The sequence below is a fragment of the Nothobranchius furzeri genome, chromosome 1 (genome assembly GCF_043380555.1).
Source record: "Nothobranchius furzeri strain GRZ-AD chromosome 1, NfurGRZ-RIMD1, whole genome shotgun sequence".
NCBI classification, from domain to species: Eukaryota; Metazoa; Chordata; class Actinopteri; order Cyprinodontiformes; family Nothobranchiidae; genus Nothobranchius; species Nothobranchius furzeri.
Window position 1 is genome coordinate 58,416,630 of NC_091741.1, and position 27,216 is coordinate 58,443,845.

The 27,216-nt window shown below is 41.4% G+C and overlaps 1 protein-coding gene across 8 annotated transcripts in view; it reads left to right on the plus strand.

The window, feature by feature from the left end:
- The window catches only part of osbpl8 (oxysterol binding protein-like 8), a 111,408-nt gene that overhangs the window by 56,382 nt on the left and 27,810 nt on the right, over positions 1-27,216 (plus strand). For 4 of the 8 annotated variants that reach the window (XM_015955534.3, XM_054739531.2, XM_054739532.2 and 1 more), the window contains exons 3-4: positions 5,539-5,575; positions 7,773-7,937. In XM_015955534.3, coding sequence (XP_015811020.3) covers positions 5,539-5,575; positions 7,773-7,937 — 202 coding nt within the window. Of the gene's footprint in view, positions 1-5,538; positions 5,576-7,772; positions 7,938-17,261; positions 17,393-22,527; positions 22,876-27,216 lie in introns of those variants that run through there. The other 4 variants (XM_015955564.3, XM_054739534.2, XM_054739533.2 and 1 more) reach the window with 4 other exon arrangements.

The following is a 27,216-nucleotide window of genomic DNA, read 5'->3' on the forward strand; positions in this document are numbered from 1 at the left end:
AACCCAAATCCTGATTCCTCGTGTAAAAGAGCCATAGTTATGCTCGTAGTTTATGACTGAAAGGGTATAGGCTAGGGCTGGACCATATAGGAAAAAAAGCTAAAGAAAAGTCAAAGACACCCAGCCAGCGCATGTTTGTTGAATTACAGCTGAAATATGAACTACCGTAATTTCCGGACTATAGAGCGCACCTCAGTATAAGCCGCACCAACAAAAGAAAAAAAAAAAGGTTTTCTACACACACACACGCCGCACTCGAATACAAGCTGTGGCGCATCAGCCACATGCGGGTCTTTGGCGCACAGCGCATGTATGGCCATAACATAAGATAATTAGTCAGAAAGACGCTACACGGAGGTTTTTCTTGTTGTTTTAATTCACCAAAACGAATTTTAAACGGGTGAACGTGCCTTTAAGTTTAGAAAAGAAAAGAGCACTGATACATATTTCTGGATGGTTATAAAATAAAAACAGAACTGACACGTTATTACCGGTAATTTGCATGCATGTTTAGAAGAAAAGAACAGCGCTGACACAGCATTAATAAGCCCTGGATGATTAGAAAATAAAAACTGCACACAAAACATGCCTGGTTAGTAAATAAAACACACTTGCCTACCAGAAAAAGTCATTCGCTCTCATCTTCCTCTTGCGCTCTAAAGCCATTAAAGTCCTCTTCTTCAGTGTCGGAGTTGAACAGTCTCAGAAGAGCTTCGTCACGTACCTTTTCTGTGGCGATGTCAGTGTCGCTGTCCGTGTTGCCGTCATCATCCCTGGGTGAAGCTGGCTTGAATGACTTCTTCCCGCTGCCATCTCCAGCGCCGAACCTTGGATTCATTCATGCCAAGCTTACGTGCGGCAGCACTGTTTCCCTCCTTTACTGCCAGATCGATGGCCTTCAACTTAAATGCGGCAACATATGAACTCATACGTGTAGTTATCATGATGAGGGGGTATGGATTTGAAAAAAAAATTCTTCGTCGTGTCAGCTGCTTGCATGTGCTAAATTAAAATGAGCACTTTCTTCGATTTCCACTTTTGACTTCCACCCGTTTCACTTTCTGCTAAAGCGCCCCCTGGCAGGTGAAAGAAAATCTTCAGTAAAGCCGCACCTCATTATAAGCCGCATGGTTCAAAGCGTGGGAAATATGTAGCGGCTCATAGTCCGGAAAATACGGTAGTTTGTTTCCCGCCACCAAGATCAAACAGACAACCATGACAATACGCTAAAGAAATATGCTCTCGGTTTCTTTTTAAATTCAGACTTTTTTTCTTTGCATATTATCACGTTCACACATAAAGAGTATTTATGTCCTTATCTGAATGCCCAGGATGATGTCAGGTGAATTTCATATTCATAACCTGTCATAACCCTTCAGATATGAAAGCCAATATTGGATAAAATATTTCATCCCTTCTCTTTCCGCTGCTAAAAGAAACTGGGTCAGGAATTTGCTGCGAGTGATGTTTAAACATTATGTAATATGTCATAGCGTTATATCCTGTGGAAGCGCTCTCCTCACAGGCTTATAGAGCAGTCTTAAGTTTTAGGCAGAATTCCCTGTTTGGTGTTTTGGAGGAAGCGTGGGGCAGCGCAGGACTGAGATACAATTAAATAAACATTGATTTTATAATGACTCCATACATTTTGCGACACATGTTGGAGTTTAGTGAATATATGCAATTAATAAGACAAAGTATCCATCATAAATATGCAAGTGCATAATTCATCAGTTGCATTTAAGGCCCGAGATTTGTCTGAATTTCTGGGTCCTAAGGCAGATCAGTTCAGTCAGAATTGTATTCTCACTACAATTACAGACATGGGTCAGATTGTTGGTACCCTTTCAATTTAAGAAGAACTAAGGATTGGGATTTAACAGGGTCATGAAAAAACAAACTAACAAGATAAAATGATCTAGCTAAAATGATAATACCCTTAAAGGAGTAGATTACTTGTTTAATCAATACATTTGCAGTGATGTCCAGAAAGAAGGAATGTCTTGCAGGCAGAACTCCGGGTACAAAGAAGCCCACAAACCCTTGTCTCAGCAGGCCAAGTTTGCAACATCACAGCTGAACTTCAGACGACTGGTTTTGTCTTATTTCCTGATATTTGGACATCTCGCGCTGGATTGGATAATGGCAACATGACTCTCCACAAATAACACAAACCATGAGGAGCTTCTGCCGTGAAGTGAAATTGCTAATGCTAACAGTTAGCCTAAAGTAGCCAAGACGTCCGCTATAGAGCTCCGGACCCCACGTGACTCTCAGTTAGTGGACGCCATTTTGGCATGCAAAAAAGGTAAACAAACACGGATGTAACCATGAACATGAACGGGATCCGCTTGGATTTTACTTCGTCGGAGTTTACTTCACACTTTAAAACAGAATAAATCGTTTTATATAGTCAGAAATTAAATAGACTAAACATCTCCGAACCTTACCGTGCCCCTGGGATACTTTTTAAAAACGCCAGAAGCTGTCGGAGCGGACTTCTTACCGGCACAACACCGGACCTGGCCGGGGGAACCCCTTGGGATTCCCCCGGCCGGAGGAGCTGGGGAGAAGGTCTGGGACTCTCGACTCTACTGCCCGCTCCGACGCCAGAAGCTGTCGGAGCGGACTTCTTACCGGCACAACACCGGACCTGACCGGCGGGGAACCCCTTGGGATTTACCCGGAGGAGCTGGCTCCGGCGGCTGGGGAGAGGGAAGTCACGCTACTGCCCCCGCAACCCGATTCCAGATACGCGGATGAAAATGGATGGATGGACGGACAAATAACAGATTTACACGTAAGAAGTCTCGGTGAGACAGATAATAGCAATCCAAAGTGCTTTTTATGTGTGATCTGACAATTGATCAACCATTACTTAAAAATTAAATACAGCTTAGCCGGTTAATTGCTGTGATCATAAAACACGTAAACGGCAGCACGCAGAACTCACGAGGCAGCGTTTTACGTGATGTTTACATGCTGCTATGAGTAATAAGACAGAAAAAGCCACGCCAAAATCAGTTTAGGAAGCCCACTAAGAATCCTAATAAAAGCATTTAAAATAAATACCACACACAGTTGAGGAAACGTTGGTTTAAGTACCTGATATGAAGCGGTTGCTGCATAAGCGACAACCTTTACTCTCGGGATCCCACAGCTTCATTTTCGCCCGGTCACTAACGCGTTTTATTACAATGATCCAACATTTGCGGCGCTCCGGATCTTGGGGAATCCTGTAGATGGCTCATTCCTTATGTCGTCCGTGTCTGTTCTGCATCCTGGGGCACAACAGGAATCTACCATATTTCCCGTTTGATTGAGTTTTCTGACAATAACAAATAGTCCAGCTGCCGGCTTCTGCATGCCAATATGGCGCCGTTTCGATTTGAACTGTTGCATGCCGGGAGAAGTGACGTCAACTCCCGGAGCTCTATTGATTACTGGACGTTAAAACAAATTCAGCCTTCCCTGTCGTGAGTCAAGATGGGTGGGCCCATAAATGTTAATTCACAGAGTGCTGTAGATCTGTGAGGATTTTCAAATCCTAGAGTTTCACTGTCTATTTTCTACCAGAAGCTAATGCAGAAGATTATTGTAGGAGACTATTTTCACGCTCAGCTTGCATGAAAAACTCTGAGTGACTGATTATAATCTTTTTAAAATCTTCTTTTTTATCCTAGTTAAGATAACATGACTTGTTAAAAGCCTTGTGATTTTTATTTAGAGGCACTATATAAAAAAATCCTTTCTTCTTCATCATCTTTTTCGTCTTCGTCTTTTTTGTCTTTGTATTAATCGTCTTTTTCTTCTTCTTCAGTACATTTCAATCAGTCTAGGAAGAACTTTAGGCCAGTTTTCAAAAACACATCACGTGTGCAATTTGGAAGTTTCATTTGGAGAACGCTCTGGCTTAAATTTTTCTGCAAAATTCCTTTTGGTAGACATGTGATTATCACCAAATGACCAGATCTAGACCCAGGTCTGCCATTTGTTGATCTGCTTTAGAAAAATCAGTCAGAATATTTGGTTGAGTACAGACTATTTGCCTGAACAACCTGAGTTTTTGGACTATTTTCCAGAAACAAAATCGACTAATCTTGTTGTGATTGTTGGTCAGCGTTTAGCGAGCCAATGAGATAACAGTACTTTCCTCCTAAATGATGACGAGCTAAGCTGAGATTAAGCCCTGTTATATGACCTTTGACATTCAGTGACTGCTGTCTAATCCCTCATCCTTATTGTTGCCACCACCGTAGTCTCTCTTGTCTAAATTAGTGTCTGTCAGGGTTCCAACTGGACCCCCCCCCCCCCCCAAATTTTTAATTTCTTAATGTTGAACAACTGTCATTTTTACCTTAGTTTTCTCTGTTCTTGCTCATACCAAACTTTAATGTTTTGTTTTTGTTTTTAAAAATGAAAAGCCTTTAACATAAATGTTATTTTACTTGGCTGACGCTTCCCCATGAAGTCTGCATTGCAGGCAACCTGGTTGGTAGTTCGGGAAGTGGCAAAGAGGTGATTTAAATATTGATTTTGACGATCCAGTGTCTACGTAGGATCAGATTTAAAAAACTCCTTTACAAGTTCAAGTTCACAGAATAGTTGTGTCAAATAATTACTCGTGCAGCGGTAGTTAGAGAGAGAGGTGGCAATGGTAGATTTAGTCAAGGAGAAGCCTGTTCCCACAAAAATCCTTCAACAGCCAATCAGCAAGATTTTGGATTTAGTTTCTGCCAATCATTTTCTATTTCCTCCTGTGACTCCGCCCCATCCAGTTGGTAGCACAGCATCTTAAAGCAACATGAACTTTGGCGATTTACATGCAACTATCATTTCTTTAAACACCTATTATTCTGATGTGAGCAAAATGATGCAGATAAAAGACATACATTTTGATACCAGTAAATTTGTGATGTGTCGCCCACCCCCATCACATTTACATCAGCCAGTCTTTTATCGAGTTTTATTTTTAAGACTAGAACACAGTGAATGCTGCACTACGGATCTCCCAAATGACACTCAGGGTTGCTACACTTTATCACTATAATCAGAACGTTAAAGATCATTTGTAATGAGTGGCACACAGTTTTTTGTAAGCAGGATGTGTGTGTGTGTGTGTGTGTGTGTGTTTTGTGGTATTTTTTGTGAATTCATTCCTTTGGTTTCACCCAGATCCACACTCACCCCCACCTTCTGTGTGAGGCTCCTTTTGTTTTAAGTTATGTTTTGAACTTTTTAGTTAAACTAATGTCTGTTATTCTTTTGTTTTGTCTCTTGTCTCATTTTTTCCCTTTTTCTTTATTTTTCTTATGATTGTCACTTGTCATCCCGTTTGGCTGATGCTGCTGCCCACAATCAACAACAACGCTGCACACCTGTGAACATCTGGTCAACAACGCATGGTGGACACCACCCCCTCTTCCTCTCCTCTAATCCTTTCCAATTCACTCACGCATTCTTCCAATCTCTTCCACTCTATTCCCTCTTCTGTTTTCCCGTTTCCTCTTTTCTTCCTCTTTTTATTTGCTCTGCTAGCACCATGCCGAGTTGAGAGAGAATCCTGCCACCTCCGGTAAGCCTGCGACCTTTATGCAGTCATCAGAGGGGAGGGTTATTCACAGTTACAAACATAAGAGAGTAGTTTTGAAGCAGGAAGTAGCAGCTAATAATAATATATATATATATATATAATAATGTTTCTGTTTATTTAAAAATACTAAGACAAATTCCTTTCACCTGTTTTTTGTAACAGGAGGGTTCTTAATGTTGTTATAAAGGGTTGGTCTTTTTTTTGGTGTGTGTCATGGTGCACAGCAGCATGTGACTTCATCTTCAACTTCCTATCATCTAGTGTCACATGTTTAACCACTGAATCTGTCAACATATGTAGTTGCAAAAACCTTGTAAATTTAGAAACATCTGAGTCTCTGCTGTCAGTGATTATTCAGGGTTTCTCCTAGCGCTTGATAAGCCTGGTGGCCCGCCAGGCTTTGCTTGACCACCCGCGAGGCTAAGCATCATGGCCCGGCCCGCCCCTCTCCCCGACCCTACCGTGTTCGCTGACATGAACGGCGCAACGAAACTAGAGCCCTCCATCAGCTGATACTGGTGAGAAACAGCAGCGGAACATGTGCAACCACCCCGCTCTGACAGGAGTATTGCGGGATGGAGCGCACGAGCCCCCCCCCAGTCAGGCTTAACTCATGTTCTTGGGGAAACCCTGTTATTGTTGCAAAAATGGGTTTATTACGCTGCTGGTGCTGCTAATATTAGGCCATCAAAGAGGCTGAAACCCCTTTTGCCTTCAGAACTTAATTTTTCGTGTCACAGATTCATCAGGTGTTGGAAACATGACAGCATCACACAGATGCGATGCTGCAGAAGTGTCAGCTACACATCCATGATGGGAATCCCTCGTTCCACCACATCCCTAAAGCTGGACTGGGTTTATAGGGGTTTCACATCTGGTACCGCCTGGCTCGGCCCACATTGCATATGTTGTTTTCATACTTGGGAGGCCCGGTACTTTTCGCTCTCCTACCGGGCGGTTTTTCAGCCCTTATCCTCTGGTGGTCCGGTCAGGGCTGGCCCGGGCCAACACGCCCACCACGGCTGATTGGCCAGCTCTAATGCACGCCTACCATTAGGGGGAGCCTCCGATTGGCGGATAGATTCAACCAGCGGGGGCTTTCCGCATGTGCAATTCATCCATTCATTATCGCCTGACTGAAGCTTGCGGCAGCTCCCTGTCTTTTTTCTTACTGCTGTGAGACTACCCCCCCCCCCCCCCCCCCTTCAATTTCCTGGTTCAGTCTGAAGACTGAGACCATTGTCCATCAACATCACCATTTTTCTGCTGAGTTGTGTTTCTGTGAAGCATACAGATGACCTTCCTGTTTACTCGTCACCTGATGCTGTTTTCGTGTGGAGTAAAGATCGCTCACTCCCACCCCTTTGGACTTTCGCCTCGCCCACATGCTCGGAGATTTCCTCGTTCCTGCGAAGTGTGTGTGAACAGACGCTACCGGTACGGGACCCGGACCGACACCACCCAGTCCGGTCTGTGCTGGCCCAGATGTGAAACTCCTTCTTCACCTGGGATTTTTTAACCTTCCCGCCGCCAGTCATGACAGATAATGGAATAACAACATATTTTATCTGTTGCTGATGTGACGCTGAAGTTTCCAGATGAGTCAAGCTGACAGTCCAAATCTCTGTGTCTGAATCAAGGTGGAGAATCAAAGGAAAGGGTTCAGACCGTCAAGTGACTCCATTTGAGCGTCAGTACATCTGTAAACACCTCAAAGAGAAAAGAGCAAACAAAACCATGAGCAATGGTACCTGAAAGGTTACAAATGAATCATATGTAAATATTTAATGCTTTCATTAGTTCCAGGATTATTAGAGGAAAGAAAGAAGGCTTTAGAGATCCGTGGGTTTTACATGAGCTTCTGTTGGAAGCTGTTCAGATCAAAGCTTCTGAGGATCTTATTAAATACAAAACACATCTTTTCTTCCTACTGGAGTCCTCTTTTTCCTTAGTGGCTGGTTTCATGTCTCTGTGGTAAGACAGGCTCACGTATTTGGGTTATTAGCTCCCGTGAAACACCTTTTTCTTCTCATTAAACGAGATGAAAACAAATGTTACGTAAGTTATCAAACAGGGTTATGAAACAGGGATGTGCCCAACAGCTGCTTCCTGCAGATGTTTGAATCATGTCTTCTCTTTCCTTCTGTGTTCCTCCCTCTCCACCTCTCTCTATCTTCAGCTGCCATAGCGCACGGTGATGACCCCCTCCTTCTGACCCCAATCAGGATGAGCCAGCGGCAGGTGAAGGAGAGGGACAAGGAGAAGGAGGCTGGCCTCCAAACCCCCAGCAGGGAGCAGACCAGCACCCCCTCCACCCTCAGCCCGGGGGTCAGCTACAGCCACGGTAAGATCTGCTGTCTTCACCTTTAAAGAGATAAAAGCTGAACTTTTCAAGTATCACCCATGTCAACACGAGCAAAGAATCAGTTTACTTCACTCTTCACCTACATGACATGTTCTCTACATGTTATCTATCTACTTCACAAGTATTGATATACCAGAACCAGTGGATTTATACTCGTGGGTGTTATAAAGAAAACCGCGAACACTTGGATGTATTTACCAGACAAACATGAGCAGGTTTGTGTGTAAAGACTATTATGAAAAGTGATTTTAACCAGATTAGTATTTTCAGTATTAGATTGGTCTTTAGATCAAGGGAATTATTGTAAATTTAAATGAGTAAGAAGGACTGTAGGGTTTGTTTGATATTTAACAAACATGCAATAAACAACTAAACAGTAAATAAAACAGGATTACAAGTGGTGGGGAGGGATTATGGGAAAGACAGCCAAAAACTAGAGCTAGGAGACTGAAGGTGAGTTGTTACCAGCTTGGGGAGGGCGTAGGTGGCCAGAAGGGTGAAAACAGAAATAATATAAACCAAACAGCAAAACTTGTGTAGTAAAGCATTGGGTAGAGGACAAAATGTGGGCAGCCCGGAATTTCTAAGTAGTAAAAACCATGATCAAGCTAATGGTGGAAAGTGACCAAACTGAGGCTGTAAAAGCTGGAACATTAAAGTCACAGTGTGTAATTTCCCCATTGATAGGGGGCAGTACATACCAAAATCATTGTGTTCAAGTAAGACCTTACCAACGGATAGGGATGGGTACCGAATTCGGTACTTTTAAAGGTACAGACCGAATTCCATAGTACCGACCGAGCACCGATTCACGTCATTTCAAACGGTGCCTTGTTTCGGTACCCGTCCTTCATAACGAGAACTTGTCAAGACAGCTGCGCATGCGCAAGAGCGTTTTGTCGTCGCTTGCTGTGAACCAGTTGTAAACAGAGCAGCATGGTAGAGAGAACGCACGCTAAAGCTTGGGTCCACTTCACTAAATGTGATGGGTAACTGGGTGATGAAACCAGCGACAGCGATCTAAGTGAGACATCCTCATCTTAATCTGCTCCGGTAGGTAAATATAATTAGCTTGATATGTTAGCTTCCGTTTCGCTAATGGTGCATTTGCTTTCTCCTCGGAACTCCGAATTTCCGACAAGAACAACATGAACGCGCTCTAAAGTTTGGCTTCACTTTACTAAATGTGACGGGTGAAGATGAAACCAGTGACGATCTGTGTGAGGCATCATCATTTTAATCTGCTCCAGCAGCTAAATAAACTGTTTAAGATATCGTTAGCTTGATATGTTAGCTTCCATTGCTACCAATGTTATCAGCTAATGGTGCGTTCGCTTTCTCCTCGGAAATTCTAACTTCCCAGTAGGAAAAATCAAATGAAAAAAGATGGCAAAAGGAATGAAGATACACAGTAAATTTAGTTCACAGTAGGGCTGGGGGTAAACGATTATTTTTAAAACGATTATTCTGACGATTATTTTATCGAATAGTCGACTATTCTAATGACTATTTAGACAATTAATCTAATGATTATTTTTCTATTGCCCAGTTAATAAAAACCAAAAAAATCTCTAATAAATTCCTCAAAAAAAATTGATAAATTGTTACTGTAAGAGAATAAACACTACAGGCCTTCTATTTTGTAAAACACTGCTTTTATTGTGTTGGTTGGTTATGTTCTGGTGACATGTTGAACTTGGTAGTGCAGGCTGCTGCCTGAGAGGTGGTTGGAGACGGAGTGTCTCCATACTGCTTTGTTTTGGTCACTTATGTGCGTGAGGCGAGTGGTGTTACGACTCTTCCTGGGGAGTTTGGCTCGTGTGCAAAAAGGAAGGGACAATAACGGGATTTAAAAGTTAAAATGATGATCAGGTTTATTTACAACTACAAAAAAACATAAACCTTTCCATCCACACGTTGGGAATAATAAAACTAATTCTGCCTGTGGGGAATTAAAACAAAAGTACAAATAACTAGGGATGTCCCACTGGGCAAAGATTACTGGGTTCTGGACCAAAATAAGAATCTCCAAAGGTCCAACTCTAAACTGGGTGGTTAAACCAAACTCAAGGTGATATCTTAAACGAAACCAAAAACCCACAACACTCTAAATGTAATAAAAGGGAGATCTACGCCACAAAAAAAGATTAACTCTAAACCAAAACGTAACAGCTTATCCCAACGCAAGAAGCTGTTAGCAAAAATGCTAACAGTAGCTTTACCAACGTTAAGTTGAAGTTACCAAGTTTAAATAAACCAAAAACACCCAGCGGCAAACAGACCAGCACGGAGGAGAGACTGCTACCACCAAAACAGCTCTCCTAATGTCTGAAAGAAGCTCCTTTATGAAGGGAGAAACGCTCCCGGTGATTTTCTACATCTGCGATAGACACGAAGCAGCGCATCTGACCCCGGAAGTTGTTGTCCGTTGCCGGGAGACGAAGGCGGGCAAAACAGGAAAGGAATCTAATAGTGGACGGACGTTGTTCCGGGTCTTCGGTATTTGGCGGAGATGTTAGTGAAGGCGGAGAAGAGGGCGAACTAGAGGAAAAACATGCAGATTCCTCTTCTATTTACAAACTCCTGGGGATGCAACAAGTGGGCGCGGTGCGTCGACTACCGGATCTGACGTCGACAAATTTTTAGAATCGAGCCGTCGACGTCATCGAGGCGTCGCTACAGCCCTAGTTCACAGTAAAGATGTTTGCTTCAGTTTAATTATCAGCTTATAAAACTACAAGGGCAATGTTAAAATACAATAAGTTGTATGTTATTTATCGTGATATTTATCAAATATTTTTATATATTGAGAAAAATATATATTTAATTATAAAAGAGAATTAAAATAATAAACACTCAAAAGTATCGAAAATTGGTACCGTTAAGTACTGGTATCGATTCGTAGGTACCGGTAATTAGTACCGGATCGATTCAAATGTCAAAGGTACCCATCCCTACCAACGGATGGCCATTAGGGTCAAAAATCCCTGGAAGTACAACCTCCAGCAAAATAACAAGAACATCAGATTCCCTTTCATCTCTGGCAACGAGTGAGGAGGTAAAACAGCAAAGTCCATTGATGATAAAAGTTTTGTGATCATTTGTTACAAATTAGTAAATGCATTTTGTCCTCACGGGCTTCCGTAGCAGGAAAGATGGCATCCAATGTGGCGTCGCCCGGAGACTTAGACCCGCTCCATGTATTTTAGAACAGGTTATGAAGCCTTCAATATTTTTCAACAACTGGGCATCAATTCATTCATTGACAAAAACACTTTGATGGATATTTCCAGAGATTAATGGTAGAAACTACACATTGTCACTTTAATGACCAAGTAGACTGAACACTAAACAAACATTTAAATGAATTGAACCACACTATTTCATTACAACCTCAAATACTAAAGCTAGAAAAAAATAAAATTTCCAATGATCAATAAATGTGGTAGGTGACTAGTGGTGGTGGGGAGGGGTTATGTAAATCACAGCCAAAACTAGAGCTAGGAGACTAAAGGTGAGTTATGACCAGGTTGGTGAGTGTTTAGGTGGCCAGGGGAGACAAAACAGAAAAGTATAGTATTCGCATTTATGGACTCACTAATCTTGACTCACGACGGTGAAGTCTGTGGTTGTTTTAATGTCCAGGAATCAGCAGGGAGTACATCCCAGCTAGTTTAAGCTAACCATTAGCAACTTCACCACACAGCAGAAGCTCCTCCGGGCTTGTGTTGTTTGTGGAGATAAAACATCCACATTGCAAGTCAGTGGTAGAGTCACCTTGCTGTTATCCAATCTGAGGCAAGATGTCCAAATATATGGAAATAAGACAAAACCTGCCGTCTGAAGCTCAGCTGTGATGTGTGCAACTTTTAGGTCAGAGAAATGGTGAACCTGTATATCCCCCCCCCCCCCCCCCCCGAGAACGACTTACAAGGCATTTATTCCTACTAGACTACTGCAAATGTATTGATAAAGAATCAATCACTCCTTTAGGTACAAAGAACCACCATAGTACTATGACTCAATAAAAAGACCTGTCTTCAACTATCATATCTATGCTGAAGACACAAACATTTACAATTACTGATGTTAAATTTGTTGGTAACAAATGAGCTGAAAGGTTTTTCATATCAAGAGTTCATCAGAAAAAATTGGGGGAGCGACTCCTGAGTTTTAATCAAGTGTTCCTGTTTTACATTGAATTCATAAAGATCTTCAAAGGGTCTTAAAGGTCTCGCTCCCTGAGAAACTAATCGTCGTTGGTCACTCTGAGTTGAAAATGCAGGCTGAACATGAACCCCCGTTGCCTGTGTTAGCCACAGAAAGATAAATAGACTGCAAAATGAGTGAATCACAAAAGTCTAGTTTCTCACAGGAAAAGTTAGTATTCATGGCCTCACCAATCTTGGCATGCAACAGCAATAAGGAAGTGAGAGCAGAGCACATGTCGGCTAGTAGAAGCTAACAATTAGCAACTCTACAACAAGGCGGGACTATTACTTGTGTTATTTGTGGGGATAACTAAGAGCGATTGAAGACAGCGGCAGAGACGCGTAGCCAATCAGAGACAAGGTGTTTGCATATAATGAACATTACTGAGCAAGACTCCACATCCTGCTGACGTCTGACCCCTGAAACAGGGGCACAGGAGCTTTTTTCCCCATAGAAAACGAACCACCAGGCATTCGTAGACCACAGCAGATTTATTGGGGTAAAAAGTTAAGAGACTTAAAGTTGAACAAAGTGAAATTATAAGTAATCCTGTTAAAATGATCAGAACACCACTTTGAATATAATCTGATCTCTGAGGTCGGATCACTCAGGACATGCTTAAGGATTTCCCTACTCCAGTAATCCACATATGTAGAAGTTCTGCTGCAGGTCAGTGGTGAAGAAAGCAGAACTGTACATCAACATGCAGCTTTTCATTCGATTAAACGTGTGAATATTTATCAGCTGCTGAATCACTTACCTGCCTTAGTTATGTCTAAAACCAGTAAAATCTTAGCTGATTTACTGAAGATGTTAAAAATGTGGCTACACCACAGCATGGACCCACATATGCTCCTGCCACTTACTCTTAAAACCAGTTTTCTGTTAACAACCCCAGTAATAAATCTGAATTAGCATTAACTGCTTGCACTGATGAAGCCCTGCTACTCTAAATCCTTCAGCTTGCATTTATTGTTACGGTAAGATAACTCTGCATTATTTATCACACTTCAGCAGCAACAGACGGATAAAACGGAGTGCTGAAGAGAAATAAGAGTAGATTTTAACCAAGGTCTTGCATAACTGCTCTTCTGCATTATTATTGTACCAGAACGCCATCTAGTGGATGTTAAAATATGTGCTGTTGAGGATAAATGAATACTTCCAAAGTAGTTTGGTGCATGTTAGTTTGGTGCCTCTTCATGCATCAACCAGCACTGAACCACATTTTGTTCTATTTTAGGTTTAGTCTATGTAAAGAACTGAAGTCCAAAAGTCCTGTTTGAATTCCTGCTGTGTCTGTGAAGTTTGGGATTTGTAGTCATGTTTGCAGAGTTGTTTGTGATTGGTCTTTGCAGGGTGAAATGGAACACTGTCCTTCTGCAGGATGTCTGTATTAGTTGTTGATTGATCAGCATGTTAATGGTTATCTGCGTCACTGCCACGTGTTGGAGTTCTGTTCTTTACCACAAGGAGGAGCTATAACAGCAAGAAGGAAATGACTTCCTCTGATGGTCCACACAGAAACACTGCATGATATACAGCAGTGGCCACAAATTTAGAGAATGACCTAAATGTTGGTTTTCACAAAGTTTCTTGCTTCAGTGTTGAATTTTCAATCATTTCATTCTTTTCTGTTGCATTTATTGACCATCGCTTTACATTTCTGTAATGAGTCAATATTTTCTATTGGTTCCATTTTTGTTTCTTTTTTAAACACAGATGAGGTTTTTTCTTTACTTTGCTGATGTTTCGTTTGCAGCTGCAAACATCCTCAGAGCTAACGCTGATGGTGGCGTCACTTCCTACTCCGTTTGCGGGCAGCAGAGGACGTTGTCGCCCTCTGCTGCCCGCTCTACCCTCTCCGATGATGCAGTCCCATGTGCGGTCCAATAAGTAAACTCCATCGTCTCTGTTCATGGTCCTACATCCACGTCTCCTATCATTAGACATGTGGTGCAATGGAAAAAAAATGTGTCGAAGAGGCGGAGAAAAAATAAAAATACCAAAAATAAAAAAGCCAGAGCTGCACGTCAAATGTTTTTTCTACCATTTTTAAAATATTTTTCTATAATTATTGATATCGATCAATATTAAAAATTTGTTATTGATAAAAAAAAAATTCTATATCGTCCAGCTCTACTCTGAAACATTGAACACATTAAAGAACATTTTATTTATATGACACTCATCAGACACAAAGTGCTTCACATAGAGATCAAAACAAAATAAAACACAGTCATAAAATCCTAATGAAATAGATTAACATAAAAAGATAAAGTCAGAAAATGAACAAAAACAAATGAAAGCTCCACCACACAGCCGAGCTCCTTCAGGCTTATGTTATTTGTGGAGAAAAAGCATCAACGTTGCAGAGCAAACAGAGTCAGTGGTAGAGTTATTTTGCTGTTAGCCGATCAGAGATGAGATGTCAGGATATCACGAAATAGGACTCCAAATATAGTTGTCTGAAGCTCTATTGTGCTGTAGCTCACCTATCATTTATACCTTACTAGAGAAATGTGTTGCAAAAGTCAGAGAACTTGGTCATTAAGTTCTCAGTTCAATTAAAGTCTGGGTAGTTAGTTTCATAGACATGCACCCATAATGTTGATATTTTGTTCTCAGAGTCAATTAGTTCTGACTTTAGCCTTACTGCTCATTGTTCCATTTTTCTGGAAAGGCCATTGTTCTGGAGCTTCCCTACACTAAACCTAGGGACTATTATAAAGTGTGCAACTTATATTCTATGGTACTCTATCATTTGTTCAGCAGGATGTCCTACAGAGCTAATTTGTGTGGGCTTGACTGATCGCTTTCTGAGAGTGGACCATGATGCACCATCAGCAGGACCCTACTGCTCTAAAACTGTCAGTAATCCAGCTTCAAAGATTTTCTCTAACCCCTCCTCTCCATGCTGTCCAAAATGGTTTCTATGGCAACTGATCTTTACTTCCAAGAATACTGATATCAGACCAGCTGTAGCCATTGGTCTCGATATGTCTGCAACAATCAAAGCCCTCGTTTTCAGTCACAGGCCTGGTGGCAGCGTGGGTTTTCATTAGCCTTTCTTTCCCTAATGCATAATTCTTTTACTAGTGTCATTTAGAGTTCAGTTGTTGGGCCACAGATGTCACAGTGACGTTGGGTCTGTGAGATCAAGAAGACAGCTGACAGAGCTGTGATATTCACAGCTGAGGTGGGAGGACTGGTGCTTGTAGTTCAGCAATGTCACACAGTTCTGTCACGTCAATGGGCTTTGCATAGTAAATACCAGCCTGAGTCTTAGGCCTTTTGAAACATACTCTGAGTGCATCCTAGGAATGAAGTGCCTCACTTCTGACGAGGCTTGGAATTGTGTTCATCCACCTCTTCATACGGAAAAATCTACTGATAGACTTTTGATTCTGTAACTGATCTGTTCGGCTATCAGTTTTATGTATTTCAATCATGCCTTAGCCACAGAAAAGGTTTATTAGCTGTGTATAACCAAAAATGGGTACTAGCTGCTTTTTTGCCTGCTACCAAAATGCATCTTTTTGCGTGTGCTTGTTCGAAAATTGTCTTAATAAGCTAGCTTTGAAAGCCATCGTATATACAGACGAAGAAAAAGTTGTTGGTACCCTTCAGGCAATGAAAGAAAAACCCACAATGGTCTCAGAAATAACTTGAATCTGACCAAAGTAATTATAAATAAAAATTCTATGAAATTTACCTAATGAAAGTCAGACATTGTTTTTCAACCATGCTACAACAGAATTATAAAAAAAAGAACTTGTGGAACAGGTCTGGACAAAAATGGTTGAAATTCTGTCATTTTTTAACTAGTTAAATATTTTGACACTAATATTTGGCTAGTTTCATGTAAATGAATGGGATTTCTTCATATTTTTGAAAGAGTCTTAATATTTCTATGTGGTAATATCAGACATAAAGGGATACTAAGCAGTTTTCCTTGCTTTTAGCACCCCCTAGTGTCTATTATTAATTCACTGTTGTTAAACCAAAAATGAAACTCATCTCCTCACTATGTGTTTGTCTTTTTAACACCTTAATCTAACAGCTGAAATGTCTCCCAGCCTTCATTAGTGTCTACAGGAGTGATTCACCATTAAATGAATCAAATCAGATGTGTTCATGATCTAAACCACGCAGGAAGCGAGCTGGAAGCAGACTGCAGCGCCAGTTATGTGAGCTTAATTTAGTTCAACGGGTGGCAGCCTGCCACTCTGAAGTTGCAAGTGCGCTTATCTGGCCACATGAGGTGAGAGGGTCTGAGTAACATTTCATTAACTCTGTAAAGGTTTAGCACATACTGGCTCAAGAAAATGTGTTTGAAAATACGAAAAAGTTCCATATTATCTCTTCAAGGCATACCTGTGTCAATCCTCTAATGGGTAAAGGTGGTTGGAGGATGCATGGTCATGTTGTGTATGGGTTAGGGTTCCTTTTACCATATTAAATTGTCAAAAAGCTGCTGGATACTTCATCAATTCCCCAAGATCCTGTTAATTATTCTTTTGTATATTTTGGCCTCATTCTTCTGTTACATGTGGGCGTGTGTAGACCTGCACAGACATACCCCATCTTTCTGGTTGGGTTGCCAACAGAACCTTCTATTCTTTATGACTCAGAGTATAAAAATAAACCCTGGAGGCTATTTTGACACAACTTCTTTAGTTAGCTTTGATGCACCCCTTTGCTTTGTTCTTTTTTAGGTCAGCTGCTGGTGCTATGGAAAAGGTAGGCAGGGGCGTTAGGGATGGAAATGTGTGTTTGTGAAGAAAGTGAATTGAACAGCAGGAAAAGATAAAAAGCCAGGAAGCAGGTGGGGTTGGCATGGATAAAGAGCAGCCACAGGGATTACTTCCTGTCAGACGGGGCTAACCGCTCTGAGGGGGCTGACCTCATCTTCTCCCTGTGCCACTGACCATCCAGCATCCTATCTTACTGCAGTGGTAGCCGACCAATGAGCGAGCCCAGGGAAGCACCGACGAGTACTAGTTCAGAGAGCGGTAGCGTAGACTGAGAAGTGCCTGTGGCAACACAGGAGGACAGGATGGAGAAGGTCTCTGCTTCGGGGCCTGAGCTGTGCTCGGACAACCGAAGCATTTTGTGGACTGACACGACTTGGGAGTGAATCTGGGGCGATTGTTGCATGAGACGGGAGCTGAAGCTGCTGCCTGCACTTGATCTTTGGACACACTAGTCTTAGAAGAAAGGTACAGTCATGTGTTTAGTTTGTTGCTGTTGTTTGAGCTCAGATCAGTAGTGTCTGTGCGTTTTGTTTTTGGTATGAATGAGATGACTCTTGAGGACAGAACTGAAGTCGCACCAACACAAAATTTTGAATCTAGACTAAAAAAAGACATTCAAGTGTTGTGAAGTTCAGTAGAAGATACTCACATGTCTGTGTTTCAGAAAGCCTCTTTAGCTGCTAAACTAATCCCAGGCTTACATGGTCTGATTGGAGCCTTAATTGTGACGCTGTAGGTGTTTCCAGCCTGTGATCCATCTGTGATGTTTGCGTTACTCACACCATAACTCAGTTGTCACTGAGTCATGGTGGGACGGCTTCTGTCGGACATTTAACATACCCGTCCTAAGGTATAATAAAGCATTAAAAGGACAGATCATCATCCTTGAGTTTCGACCAGAGTCGGTTCTAATTTCACAGGAAGTAGCTTGAAAAATGACCCAGATGATGGCTATATTTAGAAAAAGTTCCTCTCAAACACTGTTGCTTCAGAAATGGATCTTTTTCTTTCTTTTTTTTTCTGCAAAGCAGGTTAATTAGTTCTGGGATATGAATTATTCAAACCAATGCCTGATTGCCTTCAGTTGAGGCACATTTGAGTCAGACAACAGCCAGAGCTGCAGATTTATCAGTGGTGGAGTGAACGGTTACCCAAGGGACAGACGCTTTAGAAAGGATTATGCTGTTTATGCAGCTCGCTATCTCTCAGAGGAGGAGTCTCCATGGACAGTTCGTGGACGTAAAAGCTTGAAGATGATTTTTCGGCAGGCTAACACGTAAAACAAAAACTAGTGTAGATCAGCTGATAGAATGATGCAGATGAGTAGGACTGGGCAAGGATCAGAAGTAATGAATCATTTTCAAAGATGAAGCTTAAGTCTGCTCTTTCCTGCTCAGGTCAAGTGTTTCCTCCGTCTGTCCTTCATGTGTCCAGCGAGCCTTATCGTCTCTGTTATTCCTCCTCTCACCCACTTCACATCATTTTCAAATGAAAGCTGGCTATCAGCGCTGAAAGTGACGTGTGTGCGCACACACACATGTAAGATCTGAATAACTGGAAGGCACTGAGCCTAAAAATATCCAAATGCGTCAGGCGTTTGCCTCTGTTTGGAGGAAAAATCATCCTGGGTCAGATTTATTATGGACAGCTGCCAAAAAGACTAAAAGTTTGTGTTTTCTAATCAACTCTCATAGTTTCCAGGATGATGACTAGTCAAATCCCGATCAATTCTCGGGTTTAAATTTATTTGACGCTTATTATGTTTTATCTTTATATCAACACTAAATGAGGTTTATGCTCTCTTCTTCTGGATGAAAGCAGAATTAAAATTGTCGTAAACAGTGCTGCAGCAGGCTGCTGTAGCTAGCGCTAACAACAAGCTAACGCAAACATGAGCCACGTGAAAATAAAATACGCCACAAAGTAAAAAATCCACATTGTTGGAAAAAAAGTGATTACTTACAAGTCCAGTAGCAACAAAGCCAGGTCACCATTAGTGCATGATTTCATAGCCTCCTTCAGTTCAAACGCGTGTACTCTGCACATATGTTCACTCTGATTTTAGCCTTTTGCTTCACCTCCTAAGACATTACTCTCTTCCTTCTGATTTTCGGCTTTTGCATGAGACCAACAAAAAAAAAAAGCAAAATTCTTTATTTTCTTTTTGTTTTTCTTTCTTTTTTCCTCTTTGTTCTTCGGTGTTTCAGTGATGGTTAGCGGACTAAAAACAGCTAACTGCTATCCTTTATATGAGCTACTAGTACCGTAAACAGCTGTTGCTGTAAATTAGGTAGAGACCTCCCACTAGTGTTCCTACATGAAGCCACAAACTGTTGAATGCTGTTTCTGGTCAGCAGAGGGCAACAAAGTACTGTCCAATATGAAGTTTGTGGTTCAAGAATCACTGAAACCAGTTAGAAAGCAATAGCTTAATGTGTTAAAAACTTTTTAATGTTGCTTTAGGATTTAACTTGTTGTACACCTGAGATGGAAGATGGTGAGCTGTGCAATGGTGGGGATAAATACTTCCTTCTGTCCTCAACAGAGCTTTAGTTGTGTTCTGTTGTGTATGTGTGTGTGTGTGTGTGCGTGTGCGTGTGTGCGTGTGTGTGTGTGTGTGTGTGTGTGTGTGTGTGTGTGTGTGTGCTGTTTAGTGAGCTTCTATAAACTAATGATTGAATAATTTATCAAAAAGGGACATTTCACTGCTATTTATGAAAATACATGTTGTTTTTTTCTAAACTATTAACTTCACAATCTTTTCAGATCCATTTATTTAAATAAAAACTTCTCCATAGATTTCCCCTAGAGGCCGACCGATATGTTTTTTAAGGCCGATACCGATTTTTAAAGAATTTTGCTGCCGATATCTAAAGCCGATTATTAAGGCCTGTGTGTGTGTATGTGTGTGTGTGTGTGTGTGTGTGTCTTTTAGCCGCACATTGGCTGTAAAAGTCAACTGAACACTTACTGTGTGCAATATTAATTAAATAAGTCAACACATTTTTTTATGTTTATTGAACTTTGAATATAAAATAAAGTCAAAACATTTAAAAACAAAGGTGTGTTGGGGTCCTTCGGGTCCTTTCTTCATTCTAGTAGTGGCAGCAGTTGGCCACACAGGTGCCTGATTTTTATTTTTTTTAAGGCTTTTAAAAATAATTTCAGCCGATGGCTGATATAGAAAAAATTGATTATATCGGCCTGATATATCAGTCAGCCTCCAGTTAAAATCTGGTAAGAAACGCTTCTACATTTGTAAGGGAATATTGTACTATCCACTCGTGCAAAGACGTTAAACTGAGTAACTCCATAAATAATATATAGGAAAGTGGGGAAAAGTGTTGCAGCAGTTTACTGGTACTCAGATACTTAGTAAAGACAGCTTCAGCATGTTTGTTATATAGAAACCAGTAACTCAGTCTGGATTTTCAAAACTGGTTTTGCGTATTTTTCTAAGATTGTACATCGATTTTGGTTCCAAATGAAGTTTTTTTTAATTGGTGACATTTAATAGCATTAAAAGTAGTTAAACCCACAGACGGCTGGTGATATATTTTTCAACACAAGTAAAGAAGGCAGAATGAGGGCAGAACACACTGATATAAAATGGCTTCTTATAATTTCAAAATGGCCTCGCCCACATGCTTTTGTTGTTGTTGCAAGCCATATTTTTCCACATCTGTTTTTCTAAATATTGATGCAGAAATCGTTCTCTGCTTTTATAGTAGCGCCGTCTTCATGGGACTGATTAAGTAGAGCTGAGTTAAGCTTCAATTATGAATTTCCACTGACATTGCTACGCAGAAATGCAACACAATTATATGCAAGGGCTCCGACAGGCACAGAGACATGTCGAACTTTTTAACTATCCATCGAAACCGCAATCTTGTGATTGATCCGGACATCACTTCCTTTTAATTAGTAAACAGCACCACCATTTCCCCCTCAAAAAAGATATTTAGACACGGAAAAGATTAAAGAGTGCGTCGTGGGGGAAAGTCTGAAAATATTAACGTTTATTCAGCCGTGACTGAATGAGTACTAAGATATGCAGCAAGCATTTTTATTGGTGGACGGAAATTATGAGAAATGTGGGTTTAAAGGTGCCGATCGAGTGAAGAGGTGGAGGAGAGTGAAGGACAAATCCATGTGTGTTAAAAAGTCTCTGAAATACAGTAAAACTACGTAAACACAATAATAAATGATAATGATAAATGACCCGCACTTGTATAGCGCCTCTCAGAGTAAGGACTCCAAAGCGCTTTACACTACAGTGTATAACTGATAGTAAATACATTATTGTGGACTGGACAGGTGACTGTAAAGCTTGGTTTATGCTTGACACATTCACTTTCCGCTTGGTGATGCGGCTCGCGGATGGAACGAGCTTCACAACTCGCAGCGTTTATGGTTCGTGCGGCTTGTCTCTGCGGTGAGCCAATATTCTCCCAAACTGAACGGGGCAGCATGGAGCTCTACGGCATGGATCCAACACTACACCATAGTAGAAGTAGAAATTACTGTTTACAACACGGCATTTCAGCATTTTTTAACAGCGTTCTCGTCTTTTCCGACAGTACGCGCTATTTCTCTCCAAGAATTATTAACAGCATGTTGATCACGGTGATCTCTGAGAGCTGAATCATACAAATGTCTGTATTTACGAACCTCTGCCATACTAGTTCTTGCCGGTCCGCCATGTTTTTCCGCGTCCGTCCATCCGCGTGGTTAGAAATTTTCCGAGGTGCGCGTTGTGGAAATTCTGGGCTGTGCGGAGGCGCGGTGGAGGGGCGTGGTTGTTAAAATGACGCAACTTTTCCGCACGGAGCCGTGCGGACCTCGCGGACGCTTCAAGCATAAACCAACCTTAACAGTGGTAGGATACCTCAGAATAGTTATACACCCTCTGTTGTCCTGTCGGGGAATTACTTTGCAACACTCCCCAGGAGAAGAGAAGTCCAAAAGTAAAATGTCTCAGTCAACGCATGTGCATCTCTCCCTTTACGGAGCTGATGGAGAAGTATAAATTAGGCTTTAGTCGGTGTGTGGCGTGAACTCTGGATATTGAGTAATCATGTTAAATAATTGTGATCTGAGTACTGACTAATAATAAATGTGATTTATTTTCACAATCAAGCAGCTCTACTTACCACATTAACTGGAATTTGGTCAGAACCAGTAGAGAACTGTGCAAAATTACAGATTAAAGTGCTAACACCCTTTTTGTTCCTCAGATTGGGCTTCATTTCCTGCTCATCCAAAACTAACACTCATCAGATGTTACCCTTTTAAATTACCCACACACTTGAAAAATGTTGTGGCAACAGGCAGGAAATCCATCTGAGCTTTCAGTGCTGCAGACTTCAGCGAAAAGCAGTGAAGTGTCCCTTTGGATCAGTAACGATGAATGGAAACGAATGAGAAGTTGAGCTGTAGTGAAAGATGAAAGATTAAACATCAGGGCTTTCTTCTCCCAGCCAAGATGCAGCTCCTCCCCCATCAGGAGGAGAGGGAGTGGGTGGGGCTCAGCTTATAAACTACTTACACACTCTCTCTCAGAGCAGAGCGAGAGTGTGTAAGGCGGTGAGGGACAGTCGGCTGCAGGAGGCGTAGAGGAAAATGCTGCAATCTGAGCTACTCTGTCTGCTGCTTTATTTATTTACTCGTTCACCAGCACAATAGTCTGATCCTCATCACCTCTCGACCTCCCATCCTTGGGGTGCTCCTTGACGCTCCCTCCTACCCCTCCCTCCTCCTTCGTGCCCCCTTTCCCGAGGGAGCTTTGGCCGGCCCCATGATGAAGGAGGAGGGCCTGCTGGGCCGTCGCCGTTTCTCCACGTGCGGCGGGACCGCATCACTTCGACCCCCGCACCCGGATGGACGCAAGCTCATCCGCAACGCCTCCTTCGGGGGCTATAACGAGCTGTCTCCTGTCGTGTTGCCAGGTGGGTGTGCAGCGCTGTAGGTACCTCCCTCATTAGTAGTTTCACCTCATCATCAGCAAAGTTTGCTTTGACACCTCCTCTGCTCTGCAGCGTGTTTGTGCTGAACGTCTTGTAGTTCTCTGCAGCTGTTTAGAGTCGGACGGAGTTTTCTGTTGTGGAAACTAAATCTTATGCAGATGTGTGGTTTGAGAATGCATGTTGGATGTTTCAAAAGCTGTTTCTGAAGACTGTGTCGGTGTTGAGTGCTGGTGAAAGTCCTCAGTCATCCAGGACGTGATATTCCTAATAGGTTTAAAAAGGGCAGCTGGACTTCTGTATTCTCTTGAAAACAGTTTGGTTCTCATCCAAGGATAATTTTTGGTTTAAACTGAAACTGAGATTGGAGCAGAGCAACAACGAGTTTTCTTTAGTGAAGGTTTCTGTAAGTGTTTGGAACTCAGTTGAGAAAACAAAGAAGTCCTGTTGCTTTTTTCTGGACATGCAAGGTTTAATTTTAATAAAAGAGAAGCAAAAACCCAGAGAGGCTGACGAAATCGTAGAACGTTCGCTGAACATCTTCATTAAATAAATTATTTAGTTTTCTGTCTTGTAAGTGTCTCATCAGAAGTACAGAGTAACCTTCATCATCATTAGGTCGTAAAAGGAACAATGCAGAGATGAGGGGTTTAATATCACTTTTTAAGCTTTCCACGACTCGGGTCTGGTGCATGTCTGACCCCTATTTCACACTGGAAGCGTCAGCGGCGCGGAGCGGTTTACTCGCAAGCTTCAGTGCGCTCCAGTACACACCGGGAGAGTCTTGGCTGTGGAACGGCTTCCTCCTTGCTGGACTCGCGAGATCACAAAATCCCTCGAGACTTCAAAGTTCACAGTTTGTTTATGCCATCTGGCAATAAACCAAAAAGAGGGAATCACGTTTGATATTGCTGTATGATCATATATGATGTTGCTCTTCTCCACTGCCAGTAATAAAGCCATAAAAACACACTGCTGCACTTCTGGAACGATGCTGGAAGTAAATCGGTTATTAGGTCACCCGTTTTGATGTAATCTACATAGATATGAAGTTGCCTCGCTATAGTCTTTTATTTTGAAAATTACCAGAGGTTTTACACTAAAACCGTGTGTGATTTCCTGTCTAGCCCTATGTTACCTTTGGAAATTGCCGTGCCCCAGAAGCGGCACGCAGCAAAAATAGAACGCGATCCTATCTTTAGCGGTGCGGCGCAGCTAGCCGCTTCTGGGATGCACCTGAACATTTCCGCCTTGCGGCTAGTTTGAATCACCAGCATAGACTTTAATGGATTCTATTTGAAGGAATGGTGTTGCGCTGTGGTTCCATGTCGCTGATATTTCCAGTGTGAGGTAGTGGTGGGGCATATTACAGCAGCATCAAAGGCAGGAACAGCCAACAAAGTGTGATCCAGAATATTTAAGAAACATTTTGCAGAAGAATAAATGCTTCTTTTAACTAAGATGCCACTAGTTTTCACCTGGTGTTGTCGCTGGTCTTTGACTGAAACTAAACGATCAGTTTGTGCAAACTGATGATCCAGATTTTTAACAGTGCACTTACTCTGCTGAGATAGGGAATGAGGGATTAAATGAGTCCAGTGTTCATTTGTAAAGTGACTGAGTGGTCGACTCTTTGTTTATCCTGAAAAAGACAAACCTGGAGGCAGAGAGGATGTCCTTCATTATCTAATGACTGTAACTTTTATAAACCTCACAAAGGCTCAGGATGCACAAACCTTTTTAGCATTGATTTAATGCAGCATTGCGTATGTCCATTCATAACCAGATAAACCCTCTGAATGCAGAGGTCTGGTGCTCAAAGCGGTCTCAGCTGCAGCAGCTGGGGAGCAAGAGAAGAGTTAGCCATCATCTTTGTCTTCCAGGCCTCTACTATTTGGTTGAATCCACTTTTTTCCCCTCTAAATTAAATTTCATTTCAATTCAATTCAAAAATACTTTATTAATCCCAGAGGGAAATTAAGAGTTTCAGTACACACAATTCTGAGATCAGACATACATAGACATAGACACATGACAAGAATTGGTGACTGTGGTCGTTCGCAACCTGAGTCGTGCTACCGTAATAGATCAAGAGGGTTTATATGAGGATAGATTCAGGGGTCCACAAAAATAAACAATAAACAATATTGAACAAGAGTCTGCTTCTAGACCTGCAGAAAGAGAAAGAATAGAAAGTAAATGGGACACAACAATACATCAAGAGCAAGCTATCACTGCGTCAACCTGGTGATGAAATATAAAATCAACATTGTTTAACTGAACAATCACACAATAATAAATCACAGTGCATTTAGTGGCAACCACAGCCTTTAGACATGTGTTGAACGTGCCCAAGCCCATACTTTTGAGAGCACCATGTGAGCACCTGTGTGTGTACACGCGCTTGTTTATGTAAGGTTTCTCTATAGGAGCGTCCAATAGAGAGTGTGAGGGACCACAGATCTGCCCCCCCCAAAGATGTGTAGGAAACGGATGGAGCTCCAAGTCCCAGAGATCCAGGCGCTGCCCCAGAACACAGGAACCCCAAGGAGACTGCAACCAACCATTTTTAATAATTTCCAGTTTGCGAGCTGCTCCATCTGTACAAATATGAGTCATAGTGTATTTCTCTGCTCGCAGCCTCGGCCCCATTTATCCTCATTTTTGACATTCGGCTAACAGGAGATGCTGACTCAAAGAGCTGCTGCAGGAGATCACTGGTGCAGGCAGGTTGTACTATATATGCACGTGTCTGGTTTTTAAATTCTAATTTTATCAGTTTTGTTACTCCTACGTGTCTCGGTGTCTTGCCACCACGTCTCTCTGAGCCTCTAGGGCATCGAGTATCAGTCATGGAGGACTTTGTTTTTAGGTCTGGTAGCTGTGCACAGTGTGGGATCTTAAGTATCTATATGGTGAAGCTGATTAGCTATTTGGATCTCAATACATTTTCTATAAGTGTGTCTTTGTGTCAGTACTGAAAACAGATCATTATGAGGTAACACTAATAATTTTTATTAAAAAGCTAAGTATTTGTCTTTTAGCAATTGATTTTTATAATCCCAGCCTCTGAATAGTTCTTTTGCATGAATTAATTAATTAAAACAAAACCAGCTTTAATTGGTTTTTCCAGCTGATCTCTGAGGAAAGGTATAGGTCAGTGGTGAAATAAGTGAAAATGGTTATTGCTGCAGCAAATAATGATTTTTAATCAATTATGACATTTGATGAATTATTATATATTGTTTTGGTTAAACAGTGAAATGCTTAATCTTCAGGGCCAGAGTGTTGGAGAGATGTGTTTCTGTGTATGGAGTCAGTTTGTGGAACAATCTGGAGTTGAAAGAAGCAAAATCAGTACATCATTTAAAAAGACTGTATATATTTTCTTACCATATTGATTTTAACAATCTTGATTGGTTTTGTTCTTTTGTTTGGTTGTTTTTTTGTGATTTGTTTATTGCTGTTTGCACCCTGCATTGAATTGTAGATGATGTTGCATGAACATTAAATGAAGCATTCATTGTAAATTACTGACATGTTAGTCCGCAGTTGTATTTCAGATAGACGTATTAGTTAAACACATTTTATTGATTATTGATTTAACGATTGGTGTGAGTGGGGCAGATTATTTATAAGATTCTCTTCTATTTGCTCCTTTTCATTCAGTTGATTGTAAGGTGTGTTTATTTGTTCATTTTGTTGTTGTTGTTTTTTTAAATAATTAATTAAATAAAAAAAATTTAATTAAATTAGCTGATGAGCTGCATAAGAAGATTTGAAATCTTGCAGTGAAGACTTCGAACATTTTCTCTTTGTATATGTTTGTGTCAACATGACCAAATCAGATGCAAAAACTAAAGAAATGGGGCAAAGAAAAAATGAAGTTTCTACTTCAAATGGGAAATAAAATCACAGCTTGGTGTTATTGGTAAATTACAAAGTAGAGAGGTCCCCGTAAATGTAATCAGGCTCTTACATTTGGTCCTCTCACCAATTCATGAGGGTCAATGAGGTATGGAGGTTTCCAAACCTTTCTCTGTATCTAATGGAGTCAATGTGAAATGCTGTCTTTAACTTGCACCTTCATTACCTGTCTGCTGAAATGACCTCCATGTAATCCTTTCATGTATGCAGAAGATCAGGTCCTCCTGCCCTCCCACAGTGCTGGCATGCAGCAGCTGCTAACAGTCTGTGCTAGGTACAGCGTACAGTCTGACATTATGTTTAATTAGAGTGAAAATTTCAGATCAGTAAAGCCAAGGATGACCAGAAGCTGAATTTTTCATCTTTTTATTTAGAGAATCAAGTTTTAGATGTGGTGAG